Source organism: Phyllostomus hastatus, unplaced genomic scaffold (genome assembly GCF_019186645.2).
Source record: "Phyllostomus hastatus isolate PE091 unplaced genomic scaffold, TTU_PhHast_1.1 phas_contig_468, whole genome shotgun sequence".
NCBI classification, from domain to species: domain Eukaryota; kingdom Metazoa; phylum Chordata; class Mammalia; order Chiroptera; family Phyllostomidae; genus Phyllostomus; species Phyllostomus hastatus.
In genome coordinates this window covers 3602102-3623366 of record NW_025333884.1, presented here as the reverse complement: position 1 = coordinate 3623366, position 21265 = coordinate 3602102, and the positions used below count along the sequence as shown (strand labels likewise).

At 51.9% G+C, this 21265-nt stretch overlaps 1 protein-coding gene across 2 annotated transcripts in view; it reads left to right on the top strand.

Moving 5' to 3' along the window:
* Positions 1–21265, top strand: part of PRKD2 (protein kinase D2) — a 30678-nt gene that overhangs the window by 8177 nt on the left and 1236 nt on the right. For both annotated transcript variants that reach the window (XM_045845351.1, XM_045845352.1), the window contains exons 4-17: positions 143–274; positions 3066–3220; positions 3322–3544; positions 5057–5134; positions 5225–5378; positions 6378–6495; positions 6752–6829; positions 8455–8713; positions 10489–10541; positions 10674–10746; positions 11183–11289; positions 12066–12227; positions 16496–16594; positions 18924–19191. In XM_045845351.1, the coding sequence (XP_045701307.1) occupies positions 143–274; positions 3066–3220; positions 3322–3544; positions 5057–5134; positions 5225–5378; positions 6378–6495; positions 6752–6829; positions 8455–8713; positions 10489–10541; positions 10674–10746; positions 11183–11289; positions 12066–12227; positions 16496–16594; positions 18924–19191 (1959 nt within the window). The remainder of the gene's footprint in view (positions 1–142; positions 275–3065; positions 3221–3321; positions 3545–5056; positions 5135–5224; positions 5379–6377; positions 6496–6751; positions 6830–8454; positions 8714–10488; positions 10542–10673; positions 10747–11182; positions 11290–12065; positions 12228–16495; positions 16595–18923; positions 19192–21265) is intronic.

Genomic DNA, 21265 nt, shown 5'->3' with positions numbered 1-21265 from the left:
ATGTAATATGGGAGTAAATGAATGAAGGAAGGAACAGTGAAATCTTGCAACTGGGAGGATTGTAAGAAACCCGGGAACGAAGAGTCTGGAATAGCCTCTGCTGGCCCCAGCTCAATCATCCACCTCTCCCTACTGCCTGCAGCTTCGGCCACCTTCGAGGACTTCCAGATCCGCCCGCACGCACTCACCGTGCATTCCTACCGAGCGCCTGCGTTCTGCGACCACTGCGGGGAGATGCTCTTCGGTCTGGTGCGCCAGGGCCTCAAGTGTGATGGTGAGAGGTGAAGGGCTGGAGGCGGGGCCTTGGGTGGAGCTCAGGGGCAAGGAGGCGGAGTCTAGGAGGCGGGACTTGGAGGAAGAGGTGAGAACCCAGAGGCAGCTTGGTGGAGGAGTTGGAGGTGGGGCCAAGAGGCGGGTCTTGTGTTGAGAATAGGGCTCGGCTCCAGGGGTGGAGCCTGGAAGGTGGAGCTCTGAGGAAGAGGTAAGGGGCGGAGCATGGGGGAAGAAAAGGATTGTTCACTGGGAAGAGGGATCAACCAGAAAACCGCCAGTAGTGGGTATATATTAAGGGATTTTTGGAAGCAATTGGTTAACAGGATTGTGGGGGCTGGCTAGCCAACTCCTAGTCCCCCGGGCAGCTGGTCAGCAAGGGCAGGCTGGAACTCTCAGGCAGGAGCTGGAGCTGCTACCCACAGACAGAACTTCCTCATCTGGGAGTCTCAGCTCTGCTTTTTAGACCTTTCAGCGGATGGAAGCAGGCCCGCCCAGATTTCTAGGATAATCTTTCTCATTTAAAGTCAGCTGGTTGTGGACTTGAATCACATCTACAAAATACCTATTGAGCAACCCTTGGATTAGTGTTTGAATACCTGGGGATGCCACCTTGGCCGAGCTGACAGAGAGAGCTGACCGTCGGAGTCCACCCCTTGTCAGCTGGGCACCCTAGCCTGCTCAGGCGGCCATAACGAAATACCTCAGGTGGGGTGGCTTAAACAACAGACATTTATTCCTCACAGTTCCAGAGGCTGGACAGTTGAAGGTCAAGGTTCCTACAGGGTTGGTTCCTGGGGAGGACCCTCTTCCTAGCCTGCAGATGACCATCATGTCACGTGTGCCCACATAGCGGGTGAAGAGCATGACTTCTGAAGCGTCTCCTCTTTAAGGACTCCAGACTCCTTGGATCAGGGCCCTACCCTGATGACCCCAATTAACTTCTTTTACTTCCTTAAAGGGCCCCCGTCTCCAAATACACTGCAGGTTAGGGCTTCGACGTATACATTTGGGGTGGAGAAACACAGATTTTCAGTTTACAACAAGTACCCATACACATGTCCTTAAACTATACTTGAAAAAAAATAAAGAACACATTGTGTTCTTTAGCCAAGACGTCTCAAGGTTAAGCCCAAGCATCAGGATCAGCAGGTCCCTTCCATCTGTGATGTTCCTGAATGAGGTGCCGCCTGCCTGCCGCTGAAGCCCACGACTCCCTTCTGCAGTGACAGTCTGCACCTCCCTGGTTCAGTGTGCTGGCTTCAAGGTGGTCACGCCCATATGGGAATCCAGAGTCTTTGACAGCCTGTGCCCCAGATGACCTTCCTCATCGATTGTGATGGTTACCATGTAGCCCTGAATATATTGCGGCATTAGTTAGGGATGCGGGATAGTAGCTGTACCAGGCCTGCAGAAAACTGATTTGGTGCACTGAAAGCTGCTATCTGTATTGCCATCATGCACACATCATATCCAGCTCTTTTTTTTTTAATCCTTACCTGAAGATATGTTTATTGATCTCAGAGAGAGAGAGAGGGAGAGAGAAAGAGAAACATTGATCGGTTGCCTCCCGTATGCACCCCAGCTGGGGATCAAACCTGCAACCTAGGCATGTGCCCTGATCAGGAATCGAACCTGCAACCTTTTAGTGTACAAGATGACATTCCAACCAACTGAGCTACTGGGCCAGGACCACATCCAACTCTTGATGTCTCAGTATATGTAACCTTCATCATGGCGCAACCCTGGTGTCATCAGATTCTAATGGGCGGCCCTGGCTCCGCTTCACAGATGGTGGTCCAAGTTCATCTCTTCCAAAAGACGCCCAAGTGACTGTACTTAATGCCACTGACACCTTCCTGTGGGGGTCTGACTCTACCTTGGTATTCACCCTGGGAATCACAGGTGAGATTTTGAGATTCCGTGAAGTGCATGAAAGGCCAAGGCTGGAAGTGGTTCCGGTAGGCCAAGGCCAAGGCCATGGCTATTTGCTGTCCTGAAGCTCTCCTCGTGTCACCGACAGCGTTGGTGTGCCTCTGCAGTGTGACATCGCACACCCGACACAGTGGCTGTGATGGAGAATTACTGAGCTGCAAAGTCTCTAACAGGCTGCCTACCAGAAGACAGGCATTCTGAAAGAAACCTCCAGTGGCTGGAGGAACATTCTTCAGACCAGTCAGCAATCCCAGAATCATGTTGGAAGCACCAGAGACGGATTGGAGCGAGGACTCAGGAAGCCCAGTGGAAACCACAAGCCAAGTCTGATTCTGTCATGGATGAGGATTTTTAAAGAAAAGAAAAAGCAGTAACAACGTCACGCTCCCACCTGGTATGATACAACCATCCTGAGTACAACCGGAAGCATGCGAACACTTTCTTTCCCCAGAAGACGACGCAGTATCTTATGTTCAGTGAGGGAGGAAAACAAAAGTTTGGTATACACATACATACTCATAAAATAAGGAAGAACTACTCCTAGCGATTATAGTCCTCGTTTCTGCAGCCCGTCACACGGTGGTAGCTCCCTTCTTCCACTCCCCAACCTGATTTCCCTTTGCCCTCAGCAAGCGCCTCACGCGCTCATGGTGCTTCACCTGGTGGGGTGGCCCAACCTTCATTTCTGGGCCATAAGCAGTTCTGCCTGAATTAGGTTTTAATAGGTTTCCATAGACTTTAATTACACACTAAGAGGTATCCTCAGGGATCTGCAGTATTCCAGATCTGTAGGAAAAAAGAAGGGGGTGGAACCCAGGGCAGAGGAGGCTGTTTCTTTGACCATCTGGCGCCCCCTGCAGGCTGCGGACTGAACTACCACAAGCGCTGCGCCTTCAGCATCCCCAACAACTGCAGTGGGGCCCGCAAGCGGCGCCTGTCGTCCACATCTCTGGCCAGTGGTCATTCCGTGCGCCTCAGCACCTCGGACTCCCTGCCCTGCACGGCTGATGAGTTGGTGAGGGGCTGGGGAGTGGGCAGGTCGTCGGGTGGGGGCTGATGAGGCCCAGGCGTGGGGCAATACGCTGATGTGTCCTTCCCACTCTCGCTGACCCACAGAGCCGCAGCACGACTGAGCTCCTGCCTCGCCGTCCCCCGTCCTCCTCCTCCTCATCCTCTGCCTCATCCTACACGGGTCGCCCCATCGAACTGGACAAGATGCTGCTCTCCAAGGTCAAGGTGCCACATACCTTCCTCATCCACAGTTACACACGGCCCACCGTCTGCCAGGCTTGTAAGAAACTTCTGAAGGGCCTCTTCCGCCAGGGCCTGCAGTGCAAAGGTCAGTGGTTTGGGGGGATGGGGGGAACAGACAGGGTCAGGAACCCCAACCCCCCATGTATACACACTCAGACGCTTCGGATCTCAGCTGGGCTTGTTGCAGAATGCAAGAATCTCGTATTCCAATCTTAACAGCACCAGGCCTTATAAGGGCTGTGCCATGAATCCTGGTGTTCTAGAACTCCTGTAATTCTGGAACTCCATAACCTGGGAATCCTAGAGCCTTAGAAATCTAGTTTGATAAGACAGCATGGAATTCTAAAACTGTGGAACTTAAGAATTCTAGAATCAGAGAACCTTAAAAACATCGGGTTCAAGAATTCTGGATCATGGGATTTGACTAAAAGAACCACAGAACTTTAGACTCGTAAATCTTAGAACTACCAAATTGTAGATTCTCAAGATATTATAATTTGAGAACCACAGAATTTGAGAATAATAGGAACCTAGAAGTATCAAATTTGAGTCGTAGAAATGTGGAACCTTGGAACCATGGGAACTCAGAGTTCTAGAAATCTAGAAGTGCAGGATGTTGAATGATCAAATTCTAGAATACCACAAGTCTAGATGGGTAAAAACGTAAAGCCACCCAATTCTAAAATTTATTGGCACAATCATTCTAGAATTATAGATGTTTACAGCTAAAGAACAATAGTAACATTAAGTTCTGGAATCTTAGATGTACCATTTAGAACTTTTACATCTTCAGCTTCTGGAGATCTAGAAATTCAGAATGGTAGGGCTCAAGTCACCAAAGTCTGGGGTTTAGATATATAAAACCATAAAGTCTTGGACACCAAGGAGCCTTAGTCTAGAATCATAGAACCGTAGAATCAGATGTGTCTAGAATTCTAGAAGCTTGGACATTGAACTTTGGAGACTTAGAAATCTAGACTCATAGAGCCTTAGAAGAACAGGTTCACATAAAATTCAAGAATCTTATGATAATCCTAGAACCTTATAATAATCACACTCTAGAACGATGATTCTCAACCAGGGCGAATTTGGCCCCCCCAGAGGACGTTGGGAGACATTTTGTTTATCACACGGGGATGGTACATCTAGTGGCTGGAGGTCAGGGATGCTACTAAACACCCCGTGCTGGACAGAACAGCGCCCACAACAAGGAGTTAACCAGCCCAAAGTGTCCATAGTGCCAAAGGTTGAGAAGCCCTGCTCTTGAGTCTTCAAAGTTTAGAATCCTGGCACTTTAGACCCTGTCACCTTCTAGAAGTGTGGGGTAATGGATATTTCCATTGAACTTCAGACACTTAGTATCATAGGGCTTTACAGCCACAGGCACTAAATCTGGCCCTCCTGTTTAATGATGTCTCTCCACACCCCGGAAACGGGCTCCAAAGGGGCAAGCCATGGAAGCGCCAGGCTGGTTTCCCGCGCCAGACTGCAAGAGCAGGGTCTTTCCAACCTGGTGTTCGGGGTTCAAGATTCAGCCCTTACAGGTGGCCTCTCTTTCCCCCACCTCCTCTGTCCCTATTCCCTGTCCTCCCCCCAGACTGCAAGTTTAACTGCCACAAGCGCTGCGCCACTCGCGTCCCTAATGACTGTTTGGGAGAGGTGCTCATCAATGGAGGTAAGAGGCTGTGGGCTGAGCTGGAAGGAGCGTGGTGGGGGGGGGCAGACTGGGCGGAGGCCGCTCTGATGCCTTGTCCTCCCACTTCAGACGTGCCGATGGAGGAGGCTGCCGATTTCAGCGAGGCTGACAAAAGCACCCTCATGGACGAGTCAGACGACTCGGGTATCATCCCAGGCTCCCACTCGGAAAATGCCCTCCGTGCCAGTGAAGAGGAGGAAGCGGAGGGAGACAAGGCTCAGAGGTACCCAGGGCGCCCCCTGGGGATGCCCTGCCCCATCTACAATGATTGACAATACCTTCTACTTGAAAATTTCCCAGGTTCCTGAGGCAAATCTTAAGCACCCACACTTTATTTTTCAACTTTGCCTTTTTCCCCTTGATTTACATTTTTTAAAAGATTTTATTTATTTATTATTTTTAGAGAGGGGAGGAGGGAGGGAGGAAGAGAGGGAGAGAAACATCAATGTGTGGTTTCCTCTCACACGCCCCCCCACTGGGGACCTGGCCGGAAACCCAGGCATGTGCCCTGACTAGGAATTGAACTGGCAACCCTTGGCTCAATCCACTGAGTCACACTAGCCAGGGCTTGATTTACATTTTTAAAGTTTTCTGAGAAGCATATTTTAATTTACATTGTATTTGGGGGGTACTGGTAATACAGCCATTCAAATCCTACCGCTTCCCACCTCCCAGCTGCCCAGCTCCTCTCCCTGGAGGTTGCTGGTGGGACACGTTTCTCGTGGGTCCTTCCAGAAACAGTCTGCAGTGCAGACTGACACTACAGTGTGAGTAAGAACATGGACTCTGGAGCCAGGACTGTGTGGCCTTAGGCAAGAGATTAACCTCTCTGATCCCCAGTGCCCTCATCAGAGAGGTTGAGTCACTTGCCCAGTGTCACCCCCTGGCTGCACAGTCACTGGGCTCAGTAGTCATTAGAACACAGTAGCAGCCCGCTGTGCGCCCAGCACTGCTAAGCTCCGTAGAAGGGTTTTCACTCCTCACAGCAACCCCTTTGGGTAAGGAAACTGAGGCACAAAGAGGCTGGGTAATTTGCCAGGCAGCCTGACTTTGGAACCCAGCCTTTCAACAAGAGTCCCTTCCCTCATCATAAAACGGGGGGCGGGGGGAAGTGCCCCAAAACATAACTGCCAGGCTACCCAGAGATGCCCCCTACCGCCCCAGGCGCTCTAGTTCTTTTCTGCTTGTAGTAACCTCTCGCCCTGTCTTCTCCGCTCCTCAGCTCCCTAGGGTACATCCCCCTAATGAGGGTGGTGCAGTCAGTGCGACACACGACACGCAAATCCAGCACCACACTGCACGAAGGTTGGGTGGTTCATTACAGCAACAAGGACACGCTGGTGAGTGGGCGGTATGGGGCCATTTGGGGCGCGGCAGGATCTGTTTGAGGAGGTAGGACTGGATGGGGTAGCTGCTGATGTGTTTGAGGCCAGTTAGAGCTGGGATGAGGGGCGGGGCAGGAGTTAAGAAAGGCGGGCCGAGGGCAAGTTCAGGGGTGGGCGGAGCTAAAGTTAGCGGCGGGTTTTGGTTGGTGGAGAGGGTTGGCACCCCAAGCAGCAGGAGACGACCTCACCTCTCCAACGCCCCTCCCAACAGAGGAAGCGGCACTATTGGCGCCTGGACTGCAAGTGCATCACGCTCTTCCAGAACAACACAACCAACAGATACTACAAGGTGGGTCTTTGGCTCCCAGCTCCCTCAGACCTTCCCTCCTTGCCCACCGGCTTCTTTATTCCTCTCCCAGTTGCTCCAGCCAGATGCCTATGAATCACACCCTCTCCCCACTCACTGCTTGCCCACGTACAGCCCATCGGCAGGTGCCACCCAGCCCATGTGTTTGATCCCAACCTGTCACTTTCCAGATAAGGGACCCAGGGTGACTTAGCTGACCTGTCTGCTCTCACCTGTAAAAGGCCTCAGAGAGTAGCTGTCACCTCAGGGCTGCAGCCAGAATTCAGAGATAATCTACCGGAAGCCATTAGCTTAGGGGCAGGCACGCACTGAGTTCCCAGGAGTTATAACCTTGTTATCATTACTACTTTACAATTAATTTATGGAATTTATTTGGGTTCATCACCACCTCCCAGGTTGCCAATGCTTTCCAGCCAGCCTCCCACAGATGGCTGTAGGAATCTTCTCCCCGGCCCCCTGCTTCTGCCCTTAACCCCACAGTCTCCTCCCACACGGCAGCCAGAGCAGTCGGTGAAACCGTTGGAACCATCTGACGGTGCCCACTGGCCTTAAGCGAAGGCCAGGTGCCGCTGTGACCTGTCCAGAGCACCTTCCTCACGCTGCCCATGCCGGGCCCTTCCCACCCTCCCCACCTTGCTCAAATCATGCCATCCGAGGGCTGTCCGCACCTCTGAAATGCCACCTCCACCATCTATAATGCATCTCCTTACCCTTGTCACCTCTCTGCTCCTGGGTTTTTATTATTATTATTATTTTACTTATTTACTTTTAGAGAGAGAGGAAGGGAAGGAGAAAGAGAGGGAAAGAAACATCGATGTGTGCTTGCTTCTCACGCACTCCCTACTGGGGGCATGGCCCACAACCCAGGCATGTGCCCTGACTGGGACTCAAACTGGTAACCTTTTGGTTAGCAGGCTGGCGCTCAGTCCACTGAGTTACACCTGCCACGGCTCTGCTCCTGGTTTTATTGGCTACATAAGTCTGTCTCTCTTTTGTTACTCTTCTGTTCTTTTCTTCTTCCTTCCTTTCTCTTTCAAGATTTTTCAAAGCAGACCTTTTTCCCTGCCCAAAGGCCCTGCACTTTCTCTCCCGCCCAGACTCTGTCAGCCTCCTTCCTGGCCTTCTGTCTCAGTCCTGTTCTCTCCCATCCATTCTTGACACACAGCCAGAGAGACCTGCCCCTCCCTTGCTCTAAATCCCTCTGTGGCTCCCCAGGGCCCTGGAGACAGAGCCTAGGCTCCTCCCTATGGCCTGTGAGGCCCTGCGTGGCCTGGCCCTAGCCTCATTTCTTTCATTTATTTATCATGTGTGGATACCTACTGTGTGCCAGACACCATCCATGTGCTGGGAAGATGGCATGTCCCTTGAACACAAGCCTTTCCCACCTCAGGGCCTTTGCACATGTTGTTCCCACCATTTCTCCACCAGCTGGCCTCTTCTTACCTTTCTGGCCTCTGCCTTAATGTAAGTTCTGCCAGGAGGCCTTTCCTGACCACTCCATGCAAACCATCTCCCCGCTGACACTGGGCTCTGCGTGCTCTTCAGAGTAAGGGGGGTGCCGGTGTCTGCCTGGTGTCCTCACCTATGCTGGCTCTGTGTCCTGCCAGGAAATTCCACTGTCAGAAATCCTCACCGTGGAGCCTGCCCACAACTTCAGCCTTGTGCCCCCGGGCACCAACCCACACTGCTTCGAGATCGTCACTGCCAACGCCACCTACTTTGTGGGCGAGACGCCTGGCGGGGCCCCTGGGGGGCCCAGTGGACAGGGGGCTGAGGCCGCCCGGGCCTGGGAAACGGCCATCCGCCAGGCCCTGATGCCCGTCATCCTCCAGGACGCACCCAGCGCCCCGGGCCACGCGCCCCACAGTGAGTCCTCAAGCCTGGGTTCCTGAGAGGGTGGGGCTGGAAGGGTCCTGGGGAAGTGGGGGAATGGCACCGTGGTGAATGTGGCTTCCGAACTCAGCAGGCCTGGGTCCAAATCTCTGTTAAGCCCTGGACTTGATGTGTGGCCTTGGGCATGTCACTTTCCCTTTCTGAGTTTTTGTCTGGGTGGTGGCAACTTCTCCAAGTTGTGAGTGTAGACTCTTTAATTCATGCATTTACTGAATGCTTCCTCTGTGTCTGACCTCTGCTGAATACTGCTGGGGACACAGCTGTGACCAACACAGCCCAAGACCCACCCTCACGGGGCTCACAGTCCAGCGGGGGAGGGGGAGCTGTCTTTATACACGATGCCTCATAGTGAGCAGCAGGGCTGGGATGTGGAAACCATCCAGAGGGTTGGAGAAGGACAGAGGAGGTGCCTGACCCAGATTGAGTATCCAGGAGGGCTTCCTGGAGGAGGCAACGTCTGAGTTGAGATCTGGAAGCTGAGGAGGAATGAAATAGGAGAAAGCAAATGGGAAATGATGTCAGGCAGAGGCAAAGGATGGTCAGAGAGTGCCAGGTTCCCTGTCTCTGGAGCTTATAATCCAGTGTGGGTGACAAGCATTATTTGTATCATCTAGTACTTTAACAACTGAGATGTAGAACATGTGCTAGAGTCACCTGACATGGCCCCAGGAGCTACATTCGAGCTGAGACCAAAAGACAAGGAGGATTTTTTTTTTAAGATTTTATTTATTTTTATTTTTAGAGAGGGAAAGGAGGGAGAAAGAGAGAGAGAAACATCAATGTGCGGTTGCTGGGAGTCATAGCCTGCAACCCAGGCATGTACCCTGACTGGGAATCGAACCTGCGACACTTTGGTTCGCAGCCCACGCTCAATCCACTGAGCTATGCCAGCCAGGGCGAGGATTTTTAAATTAAGTCCAGAACGAGAGGAAGAAGACATTCCTGGCAGAGGGAACAGCAAGTGCAAAGGCCCGGAGGCAAGAGAATTTGCTGTACTGAGGCCCAGTGAGCAGGCCAGTGTGTTGGGGACAGAGGACAGCATAGTAGGGCTCCAAGTCAAAAGGTAGATGAGGGACTGGAACCTGCCTGATAGGCCATGAAAGGGGCGTGGGCTTCCTCCCGAGGGCACTGGGGAGCCATGGCAGGTTCTGAGCAGTGGATGGACAGGGTCAGGCTTGTGCTTCAAGAAGATCCCTCTGGCTTCCCTGTGGAGGGTGACTAAGAGAAAGCAGGACTGGGGCAGGGCGCTGAGGGAAGAGGCTGAGGGTGGAGGTCTGGAGTGGAGCAGGGAGAGACATTGAGGTGGCAGAAAGAAGGATCGGGACTTTGGAAATGTCTGGTGCTGGTTGAGTTGGCCGAGGAGCAAGCTCAGGGGAAGATGCTAGAGGCAGTTTGAACTTTCCCCCTGAGCCTCAGTTTCCTCCTCTATGAAATGGGATCTGCACGCCTGTTGGTGTTGAGATCACAGAGTGACATGCTCAGCGAAGTCATTCGTGCCGTCACTGCTTGAGCCGCTCAGCACGTCCCATTTACCCCCCTCTCTGGCCTTGAGAGGGAGGTCCATATTATTCCCATTCTCCAGACGAGGAAACTAAGGTTCACAGTGGACAAGCCAGTAGCCTGAAGTTGTGCCTTGGATACCCGTTTCGGACTCGGGTGGTCTGGCTCCAGAGGCTGCCTCTGGAGTTACAGATGAACGCAGTCCTGAGCCCGGGGTCCCCTCACCTCCGTTTCTCCCCTTTCCCTAGGACAAGCTTCTCTGAGCATCTCCGTGTCTAACAGTCAGATCCAAGAGAATGTGGTGAGACCCTTGCCCCCACCCGGTGGCCCCAAGGATGTCCTCCCCCTCCCACACTCTCCCGCCCTCCCCAGCCTCCTTGACCAACCCCCCCATCTCCACATGCACCCTGACCTGCCCTGTCCCACCCTACAGGACATCGCCACTGTCTACCAGATCTTTCCGGACGAGGTGCTGGGCTCAGGGCAATTTGGAGTGGTCTATGGCGGTAAGAACACTTCCGACCTAGCCCAGAGAGGTTTCTGGTCTCCAGACCTTCCCTTCCGATTGGCCACATGACACCTCCTGTTCTGGTTGGGTAGAAAGCTAGATCCTGGGGCCAGAAAGTCTCAGGAGGATAATTCTGTGTTCTGATTGGCCACAGAGCTAGAGCCTAGATTCTGATTGGTTGGAAATCTAGTTCCCCATGTAGTAGGGTCCCCTCCTTGGAGCTCTGTCTTTACCTTCCTTCATTCCACTTTTATTCCCAGGGCCCCCTGCCCCTTACATCTCTCTTGGGGGAACCTCAGAACCACCCTGATGGCCTTCCGTCCACCTTCGCCCAATGCTGGCGTATCTCTGTGGGTGGGGGGCGGAGTCCCACTGCTAGGAATGAAAGGTCCTGCTCCCCTCATCCCCCAACTGCCCCCCCCACCCCTGACCAGGAAAGCACCGGAAGACGGGCCGGGATGTGGCGGTAAAGGTCATCGACAAGCTGCGTTTCCCCACCAAGCAGGAGAGCCAGCTCCGAAACGAAGTGGCCATTCTGCAGGTGACCGCTGGGGCCTGTGGCCCAGCTCTCTTCCCACTCAGGAAGGGCCTTTCCTTTTCACTTCCTTCTTTCAGGGGCCACGTGACCCAGGCTGGGGGTAGTCAGGGAAGGTTTCTTGGAGGAGGGACTATGCATGTTGAGACTGAAGGGGTGGAGAAGGTGTTCTGAGCGGAGGGACCGGCCTGTGCAAAGGTCTGGAGGTGAGAGGAAGCATCACATCTTCCAGGAACGTGAAGGAGTTCAGGGTTATTAGATGGTTTAGGTGGTGGGAGGCCAGGCAGGAAGCTGGGGTCCCACACTGTGGACTTTCTCCTGAGGGTACTGGGGAGCCACTGAAGGACCTTTAGCAAGGAAGGGATGGAGTCAGGTGTGTGCTTTAGAAAGATCCCTTAGGCAGCCATTGGAGGGTGGGAGGAGACCGTGGGTCCCCCAGATCAGGACTCGGGGAAGAGGGAGGAGGCACAGACTTAAAAGACAGATAGACAAAGATTCTTCCCGTTTCTCCACACTCCGCCTCCTTCCCCCCACACCCCTGGGCCTTCACCAGAGTTTCATGGTGTGAAGATCTTCTGGACCTGGAGGTCCAGGGCGGTGGCTCTCCCTGAGCCTGTGGGAATTCCCTTCCCCTCCCCCAAGTGACACTCCCGGGAATGAGCTGCTCGTGTCCGGAACATCCTTCCTCCTATTTGTTGTCCCCCTGCTCCCATGGCTTACCCCCTGCGGCTCCAAGGTCATGGGGTGACCTGGGCCCTGACCTGTCCCCCACCCTACCCCAGAGTCTGCGGCACCCAGGCATCGTGAACCTGGAGTGCATGTTCGAGACACCCGAGAAGGTGTTTGTGGTGATGGAGAAGCTGCATGGGGACATGCTGGAGATGATCCTCTCCAGCGAGAAGGGCCGGCTGCCCGAGCGCCTCACCAAGTTCCTCATCACCCAGGTGCGCCCCCCCGCCCCCCTGCCGCCCACTGCCGCCCTATGTGAGTCAGCAGTAAACCATCTATACATGATAATATTATAATATTCTACAATGCAGCCAAATAATTCCTACCACCTAGCGACACTGTAGCCGCCGTAACGGTGTGCAGTGCGTCACCCACGAGTTTGTACGTTGCTGGTCATATAAAGGTATAGCATGTGCAATTGCATGCAGAACATAAGACAATAATGACAATGGACAACTATTGAGTTTTATGTGTTTGCTGCAGTTTATATTATTTTAGAGTGTACTGTTTCTACCTGTAAAAAACAAAGTGCGCTATGAAATATCACGTTGCATTACAGTGGCAACAGCCTCCTACATCTCACGTTTACCGCGTCTTTTCAGCTCATTGCTCTGTCTTGCGTTGGATTTGATCATACGTTGTTTGGGACAGCGACGTGCTGTCCAGGTTTGTGGCCCCGGAGCCACAGGCTGCACCACACGGCCTCGGTGTGTCGTGGGCTGTCCCACGTAGGTCTGTATGTGTGCGCTGTGCCGTGTTCTGTTTTGGTGCACAGTTAGAGGCAGAACTACCTCTTTTTCTGAACTGTGTCTCCTGATGGGTGTCACCAAATCCCCCAACCGTTGAGCGTGGAGGTAGTTTTAACTTTTCCACTCTGGCGAACAACGGTCTGCACTCATCTGTGGACGACTGTTACCGGGTCCTGGTGGGAGAGTTTCAGTGGAATACGTTCAAATAGCGGACTCCTGGCTCCAGGGAAATGTGCTTCAGATTCCCTTAAGCCCGTTGCCTAGTTGTTCTCGAAAAACCCTTTCAACCTGTGCTCTGACCAACAGAGTTTGAAGGTGTCTCTTTTCTGACTCCTTAGTAACTGGAAACAATAAACACCAGTGTTCTAGGTGGGGACATAGCACTTCATGTGGCTTTGTTTGGCAGTTTGGAAATTATGGGGGAGCCTGACCCTGTCGTCCTGTTTATTGGCCTGTGCTTTACGTTCCCTTTTCTCAACTGGACCCTTGTCACTGTGTTCAGTGCTTTCCTTCCAGATTTGTTTTCCTGTTCCTTTCATGCCTGGCTTTCGTTTGCTGCGGAGCGTGTAACTTTTACAATATTACATGTTGCCTTTCATGGCTTCTGCATTTCACAGCCTTCCCAGAAAGGCCTTCCCATCGGGCTGGCCGCTCCCCTGAGCCTGGGACATGTCCTCCGTTGGTGGCGAAGTCCCCTGTGCTGTGTGCTTCTTTATCCGGGCCCAGCACCCTCACTGCCTGAGGCTGCAGGGCTGTGTCAGGCTGGCTTGTAGGTGGGGACAGAAGCCCACTGAGGCAGGCTCATCCAGACTTCAGGCCAGGAGGGGGAACTGCCTGCCTTCAGCAACTGAGGCGGTTTCTCTTTCTTTCTGGTCCTCTGTCTCCTCCTCTCTCCTCGCCTGCCCTCCGCTCTCTTTCTCTCTTTCTCTCTCTCTGCAGATTTCTGCTTTCTGCCTCTTGCCTGCCCCACCCCAAGTCCTAGGCTCAGCCCTTCACTTGTTTAGACCTCACACCCTCCTTTCGAGGTAGGTATTACTATAATCCCCATCTTACAGGTGAGGAAACTAAGGTGGGGGGAGGTTCCTGGGTCTCACCCAAGGTCACAGAGGCGATGGTCCGGTGAGATTTGAACCTGGATCTCTCCAGCTTCCAACACGCCCTCCTTACTCGCCACATTGACTAGGAGCGGGGAGTCAGCAAACAGATGTCTAAATGCATCCTGGGATCTCAGTCTTCCTGTCTGCAGAATGAGGATGTTGGACCTCCACAGTGGCTTTCAAATAGCTTTTTTGTCCTCAATTGTCATCCAGGACAAACATTTACATTCTAAAGTAGAAATTGCAACTTCATTCGTACATGTCTCTACTTCCAGTGTATTTGGTATTTTGTTTGAGTTTCGCAGAATCAGGGAAAATTGTGGGTCCTACAGATAAATGCTTACAGATGGTATCAGTTTTTTTTAAAAGATTTTATTTATTTATTTTTAGAGAGAAGAGAAGGGAGGGAGAAAGAGAGGGAGAGAAACATCAGTGTGTGATTGCCTCTCATGTGGTCCCCACCGGGGACCCAGCCTGCAACCCAGGCATGTGCCACAACTGGGAATTGAACCAGCGACCCTCTGGTTCATAGCCCACGCTCAGTCCACTGAGCCACACCAGCCAGGGCAGTATCAGGTTTTTGTGTGTGTGTGTGTGTGTGTGTTTTTTGTTTTTTGTTTTTTGTTTTTTTTTTAGAGAGGGAAGGGAGGGGGAGAGAGAGAAAGAGAGAGAAACATCAATGTGCAGTTGCTGGGGGTTATGGCCTGCAACCCAGGCATGTACCCTGGCTGGGAATCGAACCTGTGACACTTTGGTTCGCAGCCCGCACTCAATCCACTGAGCTATGCCAACCAGGGCTTGTGTGTGTATTTTTTTTAATATATCAGCTCACTTTGCTGTCATAGAATACTATTGAATTAACAAATAACAGCAGGAGAGGCTTTATTTGAAACACAGAGAAATATGCTCACCAACAGGCCATCACAAAAATGGTAAACAATAACAACAATAATAATAGCTAACATACAGTGCTTGCTCTGCGCCAGATGCTGTCCTAAGCACTTTATATACATCTACTTGTTTAAGCCTCACAGCAACCAATGAGGATGGCTACTCTCATCAACCCCATTTCACAGATGGGAAAACTGAGACCCAGAGAGGTAAAGTGACTTGCTCAAGGCCACAGACTAGTAGGTGTAGAACCAGGTTTTCCTTTAGGGTAGACTGGCTCTAGAATACCCCATGACTCTGAAGAGTATTACACTGATAAGTGACACGTCGTATCGGTATTGTTTGTATTGTTTTGTATTAACTTTTTAATGTGTAGAAAATATTTTTTAAAACATTAAGTCACAGCCAGTCAGGGCACATCCCTGGGTTTTGGGCCAGGTCCCCAGTGGGGGTCATGTGAGAGGCAACCACACATTGATGTTTCTCTCTCTCTCTTTCTCCCTCCCTTCCCTCTCTCTAAAAATAAATAAATAAAGTCTTTAAAAATAATTGAGTCACAGCCAGTGTGGCTCAGTTGGTTGGACATCCTACTGCAAAGCAAAAGGTCACCTGTTCAGTTCCTGGTCAGGACACATGCCTGGGTTACGGGCACTGTCCCCATTTGGGGGTGGCGCATAGGAGAGGCAGCTGATCCATGTTTCTCTCACATGTGGATGTTTCTCTCCCTCTCTTTCTCCCTCCCTTTCCCTCTCTCTAAAAATAAATAAATAAAATCTTTTTAGAAATTGTCACACAATGGTGCCTCCTTAAAAGCAACTGCTAGCCCTGGCTGGCGTAGCTCAGTGGATTGAGTGCGGGCTGCGAACCAAAGTGTCGCAGGTTTGATTCCCAGTCAGGGTACATGCCTGGGTTGCAGGTCATGACCCCCAGCAACCGCACATTGATGTTTCTCTCTCTCTATCTCCCTCCCTTCCCTCTCTAAAAATAAATAAATAAAATCTTTAAAAAAAAGCAACTGCTATATTAATAGTTTTTTTTTTAATTTTTAAAATTTATTTATTTATTTTTAGAGGGGAAGGGAGGGGGAAAGAGAGGGAGAGAAACATCGATGTGTGGTTGCCTCATACGTACCCCCTGCTGGGGACCTGGCCTGCAGCCCAGGCATGTGCCCCGACTAGGAATCATACCGGCAACCCTTTGTTTCGAAGGCCAGTGCTCAATCCACTGAGCCACACCAACCAGGGCTAATAGTTTTTTTTTTTAATCCTCACCTGAGGATATGTTTATTGATTTTTTTTTTAGAGAGAGAAGGGGGATTAAGAGAGGGAGAGAGAGGCATCAATGTGAGAAATATTGATTGATTGCCTCTCATATGCATCTGGACAAGGGATCGCACCCTCAACCTTTTCATCTACAAAACGGTGCTCCAACCAATGGAGCCACGTGTCTAGGGCTTCATAGCTCTTTTTTTAGCAAGAGCTTACCGCATGCCACAGGTTCTCCAGGTCTTCCCAAACCCACCGCTCCAATTCAGCCTTTCCAGAATTATGTGTTCGACTCCTATCCCAGTCATAGAACTGGGGTTCTGAGATTTTTCTGTGGTGCTCCAATGCCTCCGTTGGCCCCGAGGGCGTCTTTAGGGTACAGAGGAGGGCATGGGCGGGGTTTGGAGGGCTGGCTGCTGAAGGCAGAACCTGGAGCAGACCCCTTTACACCTTTCTGACTGGCTCCATGTCCTCTCCTCAGATCCTGGTGGCTTTGAGACACCTGCACTTCAAGAACATCGTCCACTGTGACCTGAAACCAGAAAATGTGTTGCTGGCCTCAGCCGACCCATTTCCCCAGGTCAGTCACGTCCACTCCTGAATCTGGGAAGTCCAGCCAACACTGGTGGCAGGTGGGGGGTGGGTGGTATTAATCACGATAACGACGGCTAAAATAGAGACTTGTTTACCACTCATGCACAGTCCGGCATAAGCATTCTGGGGCCAAAAAGGTAAGTCACATGGTGTTAGGGATGGTGGCTTCTGCTGTCTTGTTCTGGCCTCTCTGTGGTGTTGCCTGGTCTTCACAGTTCATGCTGGCTGCCCGCCATGTAAAAAGAAGACAGAAAACAGCAGGGGAAGGAAGAAAGAAACAGGGTAGCCCTGGCCGGTGTGGCTCAGTGGATTGAGCTCCAGTCTTCGAACCAAAGGGTCGCCAGTTCGATTCCCAGTCAGGGCACATGCCAGGGTTGCGGGCCAGGTCCCCAGGAGGGGGTGCGTGAGAAGCAACCACACATTGATGTTTCTTTCCCTCTCTTTCTCCTTCCCTTCCCCCCTCTCTAAAAAATAAATAAACAAAATCTTTAAAATAATAATGATAAAAAAGAGAAAGAAAACAGCCTGACAGCCTCCTGACTAGGTGATGAGACCCCACTTAGGGGCAGAGCCAGGGGCGACAGTTGTAACCGCTGCTGTGTACCGAGCACCTACTGTGCTGAAGGGCCTTTAGTTACAGTTTCTCATTTAGCCCTTCCACACCCCTATGGAGTTGATTTCTTATCCGCAGTTCACAGTCACGTAGTTCATTGCATTTCAAAAGCCAGAGGTTCGCCTTAGTCCAATAAAGCTCACCGTGTGCCTGCTGCATGCCAGGTTCCTCATGCTGGAGCGGTAGGGTCTGTGGTAAACCGAGAGATCCCCATCCCCGCACCCCCAAAACGTTCATCTCTAGCAGTGGTTTACGTCTGGGGGCGATTTTGCGCATCCCCCCAGGGGACACGTGACAATCTTGGAGACATTTTTGGTGGCCCAGCTATTGCGGGGAGGGCTGCTACTGGCGGCTAGAAATGCTGCTAAACATTGGGCAGAGTACAGCCTGGCAGCAAAGGGCTGTTGTGCCCTGAATGGCAAGGCTGCCGAGCTTGAGAACCCCTGCTTCTGAGTAATAGTGTCCACCAGGAATCTAATGTGAACCGTAGTTATCACTTTACATTTTCTAGTAGCCACATTTAAAAAAATAAACAGAAAAAGTAAAAAGAGGTAGGCAGCAGGGTGTGACCTTGAACCCGGGTCTTGCTGGCTCCAAAGCCTGTGCATGACCCTAGACTGCCTCCACCAACCAGGGAAAGCTGGGCGCACATCTGTTGCTGTTTGATACCCCATCAGCAGTTTACCTGCCCAGTCCTCTTTAATCCCCGGGGAAGCTGGAGAGGCAGCTGCTATTAACATGCCCAATACAGACGACAGAACAGGCGGTGAGAAGTTAGGTCCCTCTCCTGAGAGGTTCTCTCTGCCACACACTGCACCTAACCCTTGATGTGGGTTTACTCTTCCAACCCTTACAGCCACCCTTTCAGGTAGGGGCTCTAAGCATCTCCATTGTATGAAAGAGAAAACAGCCACATGGAGGTTAAGTAAGACCTGTTCCACATGACACATATGTGGCAGGGAGCATGCTGGGCTCTTATTGTCCTATGACCTTTATTTTTTTTATTTTTTATGATTTTATGTATTTATTTTTAGAGAGAAGGGAAGGGAGGGAGAAGGAGAGAAACATCAATGTGTGGTTGCCTCCCACACACCACCCACGGGAGATCTGGCCTGACCGGCAACCCAGGCATGTGCCCTGACCAGGAATCGAACCAGCAACCCTTTGGTCCACAAGCTGATGTTCAAGCCACTAAGCCACACCAGCCAGGGCTGTCCTGTGAGCTTTAGATGGATTAACTCATGGAACCCCTATGACAGCCATTGAGTCAGGCGCTGGTATGCTCCTCCTCCTCACACAGATGAGGAAACTGAGGCACAGAGAGTGGAAGTCACTTCCCCCGGGGTCCCTTGGTTAGTGAGTGGAGGAGCTTGGATTCGAACCAATATTTGATGTTCTCTAGAGCACAGGCGGCTAACACAAGGCCCGAGAGCCGAAGGCCTTCCACCTTGTTTTATCCAGCCTGGCACCTTGTTTCTACCCCGTGGCAGCGCCGAGCTCCTTACCCCTAGTTAAGCAGTAGTTACAGTTACACAGTCCTAAAGTTACATTCGGCCTTTTGAAGGCACCCACGAGGCTGATGTGGCTCCTGCTGACAATGAATTTGACACCCCTGCCCTAGAGAACTGTGATGGGGATGTGAGACTGGGTAGAGTAAGCTTCCTCAACACCTTTTCAGACCCCGTGCCCTTCACTTTGGCAGGTGAAGCTCTGTGACTTCGGCTTCGCACGCATCATTGGTGAGAAGTCATTCCGGCGCTCCGTGGTGGGCACACCGGCCTACCTGGCGCCCGAGGTGCTGCTCAACCAGGGCTACAACCGCTCGCTGGACATGTGGTCAGTGGGCGTGATCATGTATGTCAGCCTCAGTGGGACTTTCCCCTTCAATGAGGATGAGGACATCAACGACCAGATTCAGAACGCCGCTTTCATGTACCCGGCTTGTCCCTGGAGCTGCATCTCTGCGGGAGGTGTGCAGAGATCTGGGACTGGGTCGGGATGGAGAAGTGGGCGGGCCACAAGAGGGGTGGGCCCTGAAACTGCCTGGGTGGAGCCTAAACATGGGGCGGGGCTGCGGGAAAGGTAAACCCTTTAAACCGTGAGGCACTGTGGCCCTGGAACTTTTCGGCAGGGACTCAGGGGCGTGTATGGAAGGAACCAGGTCCCGGACCCAGGCCTAGGCCACATTATGTGGGTTGGAAACGGAGTGCCCAGAAGTGCTAGGACAGACTCCCTGTTGGCGTCTTGGGGGCTGAACTGGGAGTGGCCTGTCTAGGACCAGACCCAAAGGGAGACTGGACCTGAGAAAGCCAAATGGCTGGGGTGCCAGGAGGAGGGACAGATCCTCCCAAGATGTTAGCCAGGATCTGTAGTCTTTGGGGTCATGACCCCGAAAGGGCTTGACTAATTTACTGGGTGCAAGTGTAGACTAGGGCCTGGGGCCTGGGGGCAGGTTCAGTGACAGAGGAGGCTGGTTTAGGGGTGTGGCTAGAGGGAGGCAGGGCCGTGGAGGGTTTCTGAAGCTGTCTAGGAAAAGCACTACAACAAGCCCGCAGACCAAAGTCAAACCTGACACCTGGGGTGCGGAGAAGCATGGGCTCCAAGGAGAGGGGAGTCAGGGCCAAGGCAGACTTTAGGATGTCTGCAGATAGGGGCTTTGCTGTTGTAGCCAGGTAGTGGCACTGGGCCTTGTGACTTGGGCCCCTGCCTTGGGCACTTGCCTGGGAAAGTCAAGTCCTGGTGCCCACAAATTAGGGAGCGGAGCCAGGTCTGGGTGTGGGCCAAGGGCAGGGCTAAGATAAGAAGCCCTAAAGAAGTTAGAACAAGGGACAGGTCCTGCAGCCTGGAACTCAGGAAAATAGGAAGTATCAGGATTTATTCAACAAGGACATGCTGAGCTCCTACTCTGTGCTTGGTTTGGACCTCACTAGATTCTGGGAATACTGAGATAAGTTGAAGAGAAGGGATCATGTGAAAAGAAGGTTGTCCAGTCCAGTGGTCTGTGGACAGTGGGAGGGGTGAGGCCCTAGAGGGGTGTGGCCTCATGGAACTGGTGGGGGTGGGGCTGACATGAGGGTTGCCTGGTGCAGGAACCCTCTAGGGTGGCGGACCTAAGAGAGGTAAGCACTAAGCAAAAAGAGTGTGGATTGACTTGGGTCCCGGGTAATACTGCAGGTCCTCAGGTTGGCTTCCAGACCTGCTCAGAAGTCACTCAGTAAGACTGTCAAGTGTGCGTGAGTGAAGCTGAGTGTGCATGGATGTGCGTGAGGGAGCCCGTGGTGCTGACCAGAACAGAGTGCCCATGCAGACAGGGCCTGCGCTCGGAGGGGCTCGCACAGTGAGGCCTTTGTACTTCGAGGCCTCTGACCGAGGAGAGAGCCCCGGACAAATGCTGGCTTGTTTTGAAGGCCTGATGCTCGCTAATCCTCCCTTTCATAAAGAACGGACCTGGGTCTCTGGGCGCTCTGCAGGAAGCCAGTGACTAATTACCATCCAGTCATGTTTATTTTCGTCTTCTCGTTGTGGGCGTGGCAGGTGGTCTTTGGATTTCCATCTATCAGGGTGATGTAAAGTTTTCATTTTATATAAATTCATTTTCACCTTAAAAAGTGAAGTGATTCACAACATTGTATTGGTTTTTTAAAGTATTTTATTTATTTCTTAAAGGGGAAGGGAGAAAGAAAGGGAAACATCAGCTTGTGGCTACCCCTCCCACACCCCCTAGTGGGGGCTTGGTCTACGATCATCAGGGATCGAACTGGAGTCCCTTTGGTTCGCAGCCCAGCGCTCGAGCCACTGAGCCACAGAGCCACACCAGCTAGGGCTAGTTGTGTTGATTTTTACTTAGGTTAAATACTCACATGGTTCAAATCTGTAACTATATACAAAAGGGTCTGCAGTGAAAATTCTCACTCCTGTTTGCCATTCTTCCCAAAGGCAAGTGGCTATTACAAGTCTCTTTTAGACAGGGGTGGGCAAAAGTAGGTTTAAAGTTCTGAGTATGCAAAACAGAATTTATTCTTGTATTATTTGATTAATTATTGA